At 30.3% G+C, this 12989-nt stretch overlaps 1 protein-coding gene across 1 annotated transcript; it reads right to left on the bottom strand.

Annotated features, from left to right (window-relative positions):
- Positions 1-2217: 2217 nt before the first annotated feature.
- On the bottom strand, positions 2218-5454 carry LOC113866298 (S-type anion channel SLAH4-like). The gene is made up of 2 exons (XM_027501179.1): positions 4570-5454; positions 2218-2478 (listed from the first exon to the last, which is right to left on the bottom strand). Exons 1-2 carry the CDS (start codon positions 5452-5454, stop codon positions 2218-2220), a joined length of 1146 nt encoding a protein of 381 aa, XP_027356980.1.
- Positions 5455-12989: the final 7535 nt, after the last annotated feature.

Raw genomic sequence — 12989 nt, 5'->3', positions numbered from 1 at the left:
ACATTGACTTATTTCTATCTCTAATAATATATCCACCATGTTATATACATTTACTTGGGCCATGATGAATACTATGCGTTGAGGGTTTACACGTGCATTTGACTCCAATTTATGTATTTTTGGGATCAATCTTCAATCTTGTAGCCACTATCTGGTGGAGAGTGAAATATCTTAGCGAAGAATATTTTCTGTGACATATGTTTCAAAATTTAAAGTCAAGTGTTCTCTTTCTAATCTGATATATATATTTTGAAACCGGATATATATGTTGATACCGCTTACTTTATGATTCCACGCTTCTAATTCTTTAATATCACATTACTTTATTCACTCGTTGATATTTTAAAAAGATATATATTGTCAATGTTGTTTAATGTTTTATCTTTGCTTTCTTTGGACTTTATATCAGCAGACACAGTTTGAGCGTTCGTCGCTCATCTTGTCTAGCTTCTAAGAAAACAAAAGAAAAAACCAAGTTTATCTGTTCTTGAATTAAAACTTAAAAGTCATATACACCTCTACCTAATCCATTTGATTTTGACATTCCTAATTTTGTTTAGATTTTTAGCTGTATTTTTACTCCAGAAGGAATAATTCGACGATGCTCCGTGATTTGCCCATCATTTCACAAGAATAATCAAATAGCATGCATCCTTTGCCGTATTTAATTAATTATTTATTTCTTATCTCAACAATTTGCTTCCTTTTTCAGGTTTAATAAAAATGGTCAGTACTTGACTAGAACAATACTATTTTATTTTTGAGCTTATGCAACCTCAATTGCTATAACCGTTTTCGTCTGTTTAAGCTTATAAACTAATGACCTACTGATAGTTGCTTGATCCGATTAATGAAGGAAATTAGATATGAAAAAGATATTCTCATCTAAATTCGAGTTAACGAATTAGGTAAAGCCATACTTTATTGCAAAACAGACATAAGAGACTTCGCCAACTGGACGATTCATGAACTTAGTTGTCTATATATTTAGCTAACACCGTTGTCAAGAGGATTCCTTGTGCAAATTCGCTTCCTCCTCGGCCTTGCGTGTGTCTTATTATGATACAAGTTAAAACTGATCAAAACAACTTAATTGTATTTGTATGTTTCATGGCTATATGGGATCTTTGTATTTATAATTTGATTTTTTAAAATTATACTGTCTTCAATATAATTTAAGTTTCAATGAGTATAATTGTGTTAGATATTAGATAAGATATTAAAATAAAAGTAAGGCTAATTCAATTACTTAAAAAAATACAAAAACAAAAAGTCTTATTTAATAAAAAAATGTTTTCAATTGAAATTTAAAAAAAAAAAATTAAAACCTATTTTTAATGGCAAAAAATAAGAACAGCTTGGAGAAAAAAATTTAAATATCTTCATAGTAAAAATTTTATGAATAAGTAATTTTGTTATAAATTTATAAATCATCTCAGTCGTTCCTTATATATATATATATAATATTTCTACTTCCGTGCAAACCAGCGTTGACCATAGTACTGTAGTCATTGTCATAGGCTTGTTTCACAAACCAGTAAGTGGTAACCACCAACTAGGAGGCGCTCTGAACGACGCTTGTCGCTATCGCACAACTGCAACTTGATTAATAACCCCATGTTTTATTGTCACAAAGGATTTGCGGTGCCAAAATATCGATTAGTTGTGACTGGGGAGCTGAAACTTGATTTCAAATAAACTGGACACCGTGATTCCTTTCACAAATAGCCTATCGGGTTTCATTGGTGTCTGGATGGATACGAGTAATATATATTTATGTCCTGTTCTAAAAAACTACAGATTATTAATTTTAAACTAACTATTCATATAATTATTAAGCAAATATACAAGTGGAAACTTACAGAGCAAATGGATAAAACAGTGTAGAATTGATTTAGTTTGATTTTTAGTCTCGAATTTAAGTTCTAAAAAGAAATTTGTTGACCATTCTTGTTTGTTCCAACACAAAATAACAAAACAATCAAACTACGGAGTCATCGCTGAATATTATTATCTTACTACGGTTCACTTTTGTACAACATACATTAATATCAAAGTTATTTTAATTGATATCGATATAGTAATGGAACTTTTGATTGTACGTGGATAATATAGATATAGACAAACATGCACCTAATTATCTGTGGTTATTATTACGTGCTAGTGATAATTTATATTTAAATGAAGGCTTCGGTCATTGTGGTGTTGGTAGATAAATTAACCAATGAGCAAGTTTGCAATAGGATCGTTATCCGGTAGAAGCATCCTAGAGTTGAACAAAGTGAACAACGATAGAGCAAGGGAAACAAGAACGGAAAGAGATAACAGGAGGAGCATAAGGACGTGCGAAATAGTTCCTTTGACTTCTTGTGCATAGTCTGTGGAAGCCATAGCAAGCACTGTGACTGGAAAGGAATAAGCCCACCAAGCAACGTTGAACCTTCTCATAGATCTCTTGAACAGTGCTGGCCTGCAAACCTGTTCAACATAGATAGATAATTAATTACTAAGTGATATTAGAGCTAGCATCAAACTATTTGTTTACAAATGTGTTTTGATGAATCAGTATTACTTTTTCACTTGAATATGGCGTGATACGTGGTACAAAAAGTGTAAATAAATATAAATTGTTTTAAAAACTTAACATTGACTATATTAATTTTTTTAAAATATAATGCTTTTATTTTGAATATCTCCACAAATGTTAACGTTTTGATTAAGCAAGGGCTACTGTACTAGTAGATGTGTTTCCCCGGAATCTATTCAGCTGTTGAAATTTGAAATTGATCATAAATGTTGACCATGAGTATAACCTGTTTCGTATAAAAAAGCTGGCTACAAGTAAATGTGCTTATTTTTATTTGGCATTTAATAAATGAATTTTTCTACCAGTAAATGTCCAGCTGTATTCTTTGTCATTACTTGATTGTGGTCTAAGAGATTCGAGAGAAAAATCCCCCCACCACACACGAGTATAAATACAAACGACAACCATTAATTCAATGATTTTATTAGTCTTAATTTTTAAAGATGAATTAAAGTATTTTAAAATATTTTTTTAAAAAATTTATGTATTATGTTAAAAATATAAATATGACATTTAGTTTAATATATTAACAACTAAACATGTAATCCATTTTAGGGAGACTATTGTATGCATGAAAGCAACGACAGTTTAAATTATAGTCTGATAAAATATACGAACTTGACTTACTAATTACTATGAAATAAACTTCCAGGACTAAGTCATTTTCTTAACTGTAGGTAAACTGCTCCAGGCTTAATAATCTCGTGCTATTAGAAAAATGGGCGTATTGAAGATATATTTGCTCGAGATATTTATTAAATTTGAAAATTATTATTTTAAATAATTAATAGTGATAATTTTTATTAAAAATACTTATTACATTAAAAATATAATAATATCTCTTTCTAAAAAAACACTTTTAGATGTTTTCAATAGGTTTTAACAAAAGTAATTTTATACGTTCGAATGTTTTTATCATATAATTTATTTATTTTTTATTAAACATTTGTAATGTTTGTTTCATTCGAATGCAACTGTCTTTGACAAGGCCAATCACATAATTAATGTCAAATAAATTAGAGTATTAATATTTGCATATTAAAAATTTACAACGTTATTCCTACACTGACCATTTTTAAAATAATAAAATAAAAAATTAATAAATATTTTACCTTTTTAGCAATCAATTAAATCATAAATTCAATGTAAGTTGATATATACCAAACTGTATAAATGCATCATCATCATTATTATTAATCCAAATTGACATTTCATTTTGTTAATATTATACTAAGTGGATTTAGAAATAAAACAGCGGAAAAAAAAAAGAATAATACAGATCGAGTAAAAAATATTTTGGATAAATGAGAATAAAAATTAAGACGTGGAAAGATTTCCGTCTACTTATTTAAATAAAAAAGAAATATAAATATAAATAAATGATATAAAAATACATTAATTAAAAAATCATTCTTATCTTTAAGTAATTTACCAAAAATAAAAGTATTCAAGCAATCAAAACTAAAAAAATAAGGAAAAAATAAAGCCACATCCGAGCTCCCCTTCCACGTCTCTTTGAAGGAGGTTTTTCTTAATCGCAAGTGATACCTCACCATTTCTTCCTGCATTTTATTTATCTAAATAATAAAATACAATTTTTTCCTTTTATCCCTTTCTTTATTTCGTAACTTGTAAAATTAAACATTTTATAAATTAATTATTTGTCATGAAATGCTAATTATAATTTAAAATAAGAACAATGATATTTAACACCCAAAATGGGTTTTAACACCATACACTCAATATATTGGAATGTTATAATAATTTTTTAATTATTTTATGTATAAAACTATTTAAATAATCCTAATATAGTAAAGAAAAATATAAAATAATTTAAAAATATATATTTTAATATCCAAATGCATTAATTGTTTGGAGTGGAGACGTGTTTTGGGTGTTAAAATAAAATCGTTCTAAAAATAATATAGATCACAACTCTTGCGTCATGTTTAAACAAACCAGTGCAAAGAGAGAGGACTTACCAGTGACGCAAAGAGGAACAAAGATAGAAAGAAGAGCATTTTGGAAGTGGTATCAAAGGTTCCAACAATGGATTCCCAAGCCATGCTAGCTACGCTGGGTGCAGCAAAGAACAAGAAGAAAACTGGCCTCAACAACACTGGAAGGCCATCTCCACCCGATAACCGCTGATAAAGCGTCACAAACAACACCAAGTAATGCACCATTCCCAATGAAAACAAACAAACAGCACTCTCTTTCCAACCCATTTGAGCCGCAGCTTGTGCCCCTACCAAGTTCCCTATCACCGACATCTGGCTCGTGGGGTTCGCCACACTCGATAAAAACCTCTTCCCTTTCGTGAGCCATTGCCCATAAATTTTCACGTCCAGCACTACCACCGGCACCGCAAATATCCACCAGAGAACCAAATACGTGGCGGTTTTTGGAGCCACGAATGGTGCCGATTGAAGCAATAGAAGCCAAGAAATCCAAGGAGCGAAGAGATAGTTAACCCCTACATGGTGCAAAAACTCGGCTTTTACCATCTTAAAGAAAAGCAAGCACCTTAAGAGGTAAAGAAGAGACAGTGAAACGAGAATAAATAGTGCGAGAGACCATAGTACTAGGAAAACTGTGGCGGGAAGCGTGCGAAACACGCGTCGAAGAGCGCTTGTGTCATCCGTTGGTTCCATTAGTGTTTTCCACAATAAAGCTTGGCCACCTAGGGAGAGACTTATTCTGAAATAACCTGCATGAAATTTTGTTAGTATGGAATTTAGGGACATTAATGAGCACTTTGCGACCACTAACGAGGCTGATTCGCGATTATTGAAACGGTTGTTGTGACTAATGATGGTGGAGGTGGTTCTGTCTACAACAAGCTCAATCTCGGATCTCGACGCCATGCCAATTAAGTATATCGAACTTGTTCAAGAAGAGGTTTTTAATGTGCGCGTTTTTTCTTAGTCCACATGCAGGGGTTTTATAGGGGAAGGGTAAGCATGAGCGAGAGAGAGGTTGGACAAGTTGGCGTATTAAAAAAATTATAAAAGGTATTTGAAAAAAACAAAAATTGAACCGGAGCGAGATCTGGTTCTGTTTGGTTGCTTTCGCAAGTTGTATTCGAGCAATTAATATATTTAATCTACTGTAATTTTATTCCTCTATTTTCAATACTTCGTCCTCTACTGCACACATTATTTAAATACAGTTTAAGAAGAATAAAGATAAAGCATAAGAAATAAACAAATAATTATAATATTCTAACATTATTTTAAAATAATATAGAATAATTTCAATGGGTATAGTTTATTCACTCATAGAAATACAATAAAAAAAATTAAATTATTTGAACTTTGGAAAGTTATGAAGACAAAATAAAAACATGATAGTAATCAATTAATTTATTGTGATTCACTCGAATATAATTAAGATGTGTTCTCGATTTGGGATTTTTTTTTTTTTGTTTACTTGCTCATGCTCGATTTGGATATTCAGATCAGAACAAGAATTTTTTTTTGGTCAAACTAGGAGACAGCATTAAGTAGCCCAATCATCGAATATTGGACATATATTTAACTTGTTAGGCCCAAATCGGCTTGGTGGGGACACCGGGATTAGGGATATTTGTTCAACGACCCACACAAAAAGGAGGGGAAATAGGGATAGGAATTGTTCCCTGATTCTTGGTGACAATTAACGTACGGGTTAGGGATATAGTCTACATTTACTTTATTTTTGGTAAACATGAAATGTTTTTTTTTTTTGGGGCACAATTTTGACATTATATTTGAATGCATGACTTTATATAAAATTCCCAACCTCTGATCTGTAGACTGTAGTGACTGGAAAGTGTTTTTGCCGAAAATTTTGCATACTGTTGGATCCATTTTCAGATTTCGAAGTTTAAATAAATTTATCAGCCCATAGATCTGTTGTGAACATAGGACCAAATTGTTAACCCGGGCCTCTAAAAATTTGAGATCTAAGGCCCAAAAGGATTTCGAGCTTTTTTTTCCCATTCCACGTCTACTTAAATTATTTGACCTGAAATTAAAAAATGTTTGAGCCAATAAAATATAATTTGTTGTAGTACGCACAGGGTATCGGTTCTTGGCTTCTTGCTGGGGTCACGAGGCACGTGAGCATTAATAATTAATGGAATAAAAGGAAGATAAAGCTCTTCTAGTATTTTAACTGGAAAAGAAGGAAAAAAAAAGAGAGAAAAGATTGTATGGCGGAAGCTATGGATCTGTTGATTTGGTTGTGTTACCTTGAACGAGACATTATGACCATTTATTGGCTGAGAGGCTACTTATGTTCATAAAGTGAAACTTATTTTGGTCTGAATATAAAAATTATCAGCGAGCCATCATTGCACCCACGAGCCTCCCCAAATTAGACCCATCCTCATCCTTATCCTTAAATAATTACAACATTGCCAGCCAGCCATGTCAAATTAGACTTTTATCAATGTTACGTCAAACTTTATAGCTTGCATGTTTTTACACTGTTAATTTTCGGATAAATTATCTTTTACTATTGTGACTTAATTTTAATAAATATGTACCTAGTTACACGTATTGCTTTATTAATGTTTGCAGTTTCTTTTTTTGGTAATTCTATTATGGTAAAGTGATTTGCACTGTTATACTCATACACGTATTACTTTGTTAGTACTCATTTGTTTTTTTTTTAGTTTAGTTTTTTTAATTGTTGTCAATTGGACACTGGCAACATTGCATGGACCATTAGAACAGGTGAAATGTTAGGAAACAAAAACGAAGAAGAAGAGAAAGTCATTCGGTTCGGCTTGTACTTGGGAGAGTCAGCATGCCTTTTTCAATGCGGGCCTTTGTTCAAAGCATTGGAAAGGAAATGCTTCCATTCAGTTTCCAAACATTACTATAAAATATTTTAATAAATCATGTAAAAAATGATTAAAATGACTTAAAAAGTTATTATTAAAATTTAAACCATTTTTATAAGTTCCTTGTAAACTCTTCCAAACGTACTCTAAACTAAAAAATTAGAGGAAACAACAAAGTGTACCCACAGGAATTAATAACTCTTTCTATCCCCATAATTTGGTTATTGCAGGTTTCTTCCCCTACTGCCAACGATTTTCTTTTCTTCTTGTTTGGTCCACGCAACCATGATTCTTCTTTAAGACCTGTTTCAAAAAGATCGTCTCCATTTTCGGCTGAGATCAATTGGGTCCAGGGTGCTTTTTCCTTTTCGGGAAGCACCATCGCAGCTTTGCAATAAAACAAACGTTTTTTTTTTTTTGTAGCCTCGTCCTCTTCTCGTATTTTTTTTCTTTTGGCCTTTGTCGCAAACTCTCAATTAACTATTAAAGTGTTCATAAATGGTTCACAGACTTTATTTCAGTTTTGTCGCAATTGTTTAGAAAATGAAAAAAAAAAAAAAAAAACACGTGTCAATTGTGTCACCTTGTATGTGTGTGTTTTTCTTTTTAAATTGTTATGGGATCATAACATGAAATTTTTTTATTTTTTAACATTTATGATACACACGTCAAATAGTCTATGGTCATTTTATATATTTTTTTTATTTTTATTTTTAAATATCTAAATAAATAATTACGAAATATGACGAGAGTATAAACAAAATTCATTTTTACCTAGTGTCACATAATGAAACATTGTTGACTTGCATAATAATTACTTAAAAAAATATATCTTACTTATTTTAAATTAATTAATAATATACATAATTAAACTAATAATATATAAAAAATAACCTCATAAAAAACTCAATACAACTATTTAATTCAAATAAATTCATATTCAATATATTTTCAAACAAAAAAACATTTATAAATTAAATAAACAGCCAAAATACAGGATTCCAGAATTAGAGAAGAAATTTGCGAAGGAGGGTTTGTGTCTGGTCGGACGGCAGTGTAGAATACATGGAGGGCATGAGGTGGTCCATGAGCAAGAGCATGAATGACCCTATTATGCTAAGAAATAAGAGGAAACAAATGATGGATGATCACGGAGTTCGATATCTAAAAAGCTAGGGATAGCTAGGCTCAGTCGAAGGTTTTGACCGGACTCAACCAATTTAACATTCCAACCAGTCGCAGGCCAGTTCAACAATTTTATCATCCAGCTTTGCCAAGCTCCACAATCAACTCAAATTTCAATCCATGGACATGAACTTCCTAAAGGTGTCCCTTCCACCCCTTTTGCAAATCTACAAAGTGATGCCACAACGCAGTAATAATCAATTATTTAAGTTTAAATTTCATATTTTTCAAACAATTTTAAACATTAATATCAACCCGTTTAAATTGATAAATCAAGTTTGAATATTTGTTTAACAAAAATAATTAAACGTTCATTTCAACTCAATTCATTTACCTTTCTAATTTTAGCCCACGTTCTCTAATTCAATACAAGTGGAACTGGTTTAATGAAATAAGACAAAGTAATCTATATCCTTTTATAATTTTTTATTAAATTTACTAAAAGTATTAAGCATGAATATATTTAATTTCTTGAAAACCAGTTAGAAGATTTACAATTACTGAAGAGGAAATTGCGAAGGCTTCTTTCTGGGTCGTACAGTTTAAAAACCAGACTTGCAATAGAAATTTTCTTTAATCCCAAGAATAATGACTCCATTTTATTAGATCGGGGTGGATTTTAAAATATTTATAAATTTAAATACTGGGTGTTTGTAAATCTACTCATCAATTTGACATATTTGATTGGATTTGGTTTGTTTCAGCTATACTTGTTTATATTAATGATTTTTCCTTGTTAATTTTTATGAGTTTCCATTGTAAGTAAAGGTAAACGTACAATTTTGTGAGCATAAAAATGTAAAAAATTGTTATTAAATTATGATTTTTTTCATAAATTAACTCAAGGAGAGACCATCTATATCATGACGAGACCAGCTTCTTAGCTATTTTTTTCCCCTACACAAGCTTCAAATTCGAAACTTTGTTTTAAAAAATAAAATAAAATATATACTACTTGAACCAAGTCTCAGTAGTAAAACACGTCTATTATGTTTTAAAAGAATATATATATTTTAAATTAATTTATTTTAATGATTTCAAAATAAGATAAGTTATATTTTAATTTTGTTTAGTTTTTAAAATTACAACTCCCTCCCCTTATAAATGATTGTGTTCTACATTTCTACACATTTAATATTAAAAAAATCTTAGGAATTATTTTTCTCTCTGTGTTTCTTAGCATCACGAGCAATTAATTTTAAATATTTATTGTATCAACCATGGAATTGTAAAAGATAAAATAGAAATTTTGGTGAAGTTTCAAACTTAACAATAAAGATATTTAAAACTTCATTTAATGATTTAATAATCAAGAATTGAGTGTTTATGAATTGGTTAATAATAAAACTGAAATTTGCAAAGAAAAATGACTCAGAAATGGTTATTCACTGTCGTCTGAAAAGTTTATATTAAAATAAATTTAAAAAATTATTATATTTTATTAATTAAGAAAAGACACTATTTTTTTAAATTAAACAAAGATGTAATTTAACTATCTGTGTCAAAATAAGAATAAATTTAATTTATAATAACGAGAATTAAAAATTAAAAAAACTTAAAGGAAGAATTACTTATATTGCAATCCAGGACACATGAGGGGTAGAAAAAAAGGAATGGCCAATGAAAAATGATGGGCGTTTAAACAAGGTAAATAAAATTGTTAGGGCCAGCCCGAACCGGCTTTCAAACTGGTCTACGATTCAATCATGATAGAGAACCGGATAGGGGAAAGAGTATGCGACGGAGAAAGAAAAGAAAAGAAAAACAAAGTAACGTCTTCTCAATACTTTTAGCTCTCCTGTTTCCAATCATGGCACGGGCAATATATACCTTACTCAACAGTTCCTAATTATTGTAAGCCTCCACTAGATTAGTCAGCAACTATATGAGTCAGTAAAACCTTTATTACCAATGATTCATTCAACTTAATTAAGTCTAATCACTTGTGCTTAGGATCTCTAACTAAACCTGCGGGTTTTTTTTTTGAGGATTCATTTTCATAATTTAATGTTGTCGGCATTAACCACCTTCAGACTTCGTTTTAAAGAAAGGTACCATCAAAGATTGAGACATGAGGGAATCATTTTAATTTCGCCCACCTATTTGTCTAATCAAAATTGATTTAAGTGGTAGACTGCATATTTATAGCCAACAAATTATAAAACAGCACAAGGTAAAAGTATCCCTGCCTCTGACCAAGTTATTTAAAATTATATGGATTAATAAACATTATATTTTATTAATAAAATTGTGACATGGTTTAATATTAACATATTCATAATTATATTAAATCTTTGATAAAACAAATAATTTTATACATGTAATGAGTGAGTCATGACAAAGAAGATACTTGAGAGTGAGAGAATGTGCTATGTTGGAGAAGAAGCGGCCTAATTATAGTAAAATAGTATCGAGTGAGTGAGGAAGAAGATGATTTGCTTCCTCGGGCCCCAAATAACAATATAATTTAGAATATAAAGTTTATATTTTGGAATGATGGAAGAGTACCAATGGCAAATGCCATTGGTTAATTGGTATAAAATTTTTTAAGCATGCCGAGGTAGATTAGCTTAGATTAGATTGCAAAAGAGTGCGTATAGTCAGTCTAAGCTCGTGTCCTTATCTTTGCTACCTGATTTCGTTATATTATTGGAGCCAATTGTTTACTTATTAACCTCTGTTATTTCTCTCAAATTCAATTCATTACGTTGGGGACGCTTCACGTGTTTACATTTTATTTTACATCCATGCTGAACGCTCCCTTGCTATTATTTATAATTTTTTTCTATTTTTAAATATTTTATCAAAAAAGCATTAAATACAAGCTGTAAAAAATTACTGTTTTAATATTTTCTTTTTTCAATAATTAAGAAAAATTTTAGAAATATTATTGTTTACTTAATATTTCTGCCAATACTTAGGGGGTTACCCTGTTACTTCCACCACCCTTTTTCTTCCAATGCCGCCATTTTTTTTTTCGCTGGAAAAGAAGGGAATGAAGGGAGACTTCTTGTTTTAAAAATAAGACAAACTAACAACCTTGATAAAACTTTTTATAATTCAGTTTCGTTCTAACCTAACTAATAAGGCTTTGTCTGCGGCTAAAATTTCCATCATTTATTATATATTTTTTAAAAAATTTATATAATAAGTATTCTAATAAGTGAGATTTTGTAAGATATGGATAGACTATATATTAGACTTTGAAATTTTAGATTCTTCTATTCTATTTTTATACGATGTTCTTGTGAGAAATAATTTAACAAATTTTATTTGAGGTGAAACTTGATTCTCAATACTTAACTGTTTTCATTTTGTGTTTTGAACGAGCGAGTTTGAATGAATGTCTTTCCCTTTTTTGAATGACATATTGCTGAGTCTGAAGCTGTTTAAACTGTAAAAACCATCCAAACCTCTTTTGTCGCCTCTCTCTATGTCTCTCGTGCAGTACTTATGTACTATGTATCCAAAAAATCAACTGTCTGTATGACTTGTTACGCACGCTGTAGCACATACGACTATGGGTTCAAAATCACGAGGTCCATGAGATAGCAAATTCACACAAAAAACGGTAAACATGAATATTGACAACGTTGTCTACTCGAAAGCATTATGTGTATAAACTAAAATTATTTATACGCCAAGTCAACAAATTTTAACTCCTACATTAAGATTCGTTAATTGACTGGCACCTATGTAAGTTTAAAACATCCCAACACTTGAAAACAATCTTTTTATGCTACATTTATAATTATTTAACAAAATATACCGATTAGCCAAGTGAAATACAAAAGATGTCTCTTTATATATATACTTCTAAAATTTTACCTAGATTTACCTCGATTATATTTTTCAACAAATAACCCAAAACTAATCCCTTTATATTAAGTGTAATGATTGTTAAAATTGATTTCATCTCTCCCAACAAAATTATATTTTTATATAGGATCACAATGGTTAAAGTTATTTCTATAACAGATTGATGCATGATAAATATAAGCAGATTTTTGGCACGTGCTACTTGATCCTAACCCATCTGTGTGCACGGATCGTAGTTCATTTGTGTGTAACTATAGTATTGAACCATGTCGAATTAACCTATATTTAGCTCACTTGAACTAATTGGATTCCTTAATATGGTCAAAAGCATGTCATTTACGCTTAGAATGTAGAAAGTTAACAAAGTAATAAATCGAATTTATATCCGAGCGCCTAACCACACATCCCATACTACATTCATTTCCATCACTAAATTAATTATCCCTGGCAACCCCTATACGCGTGTTTCTATATATAAATTCAAGATTACTAACTTAAATAATGACTTAAACACATTTGAATATGTTTAAGCATAAGTTATGAATACCATAAACTCACTTTTTTTGC

The sequence above is a fragment of the Abrus precatorius genome, unplaced genomic scaffold (genome assembly GCF_003935025.1).
Source record: "Abrus precatorius isolate BTA unplaced genomic scaffold, Abrus_2018 Scaffold4, whole genome shotgun sequence".
In the NCBI taxonomy this organism is placed as follows: domain Eukaryota; kingdom Viridiplantae; phylum Streptophyta; class Magnoliopsida; order Fabales; family Fabaceae; genus Abrus; species Abrus precatorius.
The sequence above is the reverse complement of the archived record's forward strand: the minus strand, read 5'-3'. Positions and strand labels throughout refer to the sequence as shown.

What these genes read in the sequence shown, in the direction of transcription:
- LOC113866298 (XM_027501179.1), bottom strand. Translation starts at nt 5,454, where the DNA reads ATGGCGTCGAGATCCGAGATTGAGCTTGTTGTAGACAGAACCACCTCC. An exon ending in TGTTCCTCTTTGCGTCACTG is followed by an intron (nt 2,479 to 4,569) that starts GTAAGTCCTCTC and finishes TATGTTGAACAG; the next exon opens with GTTTGCAGGCCAGCACTGTT.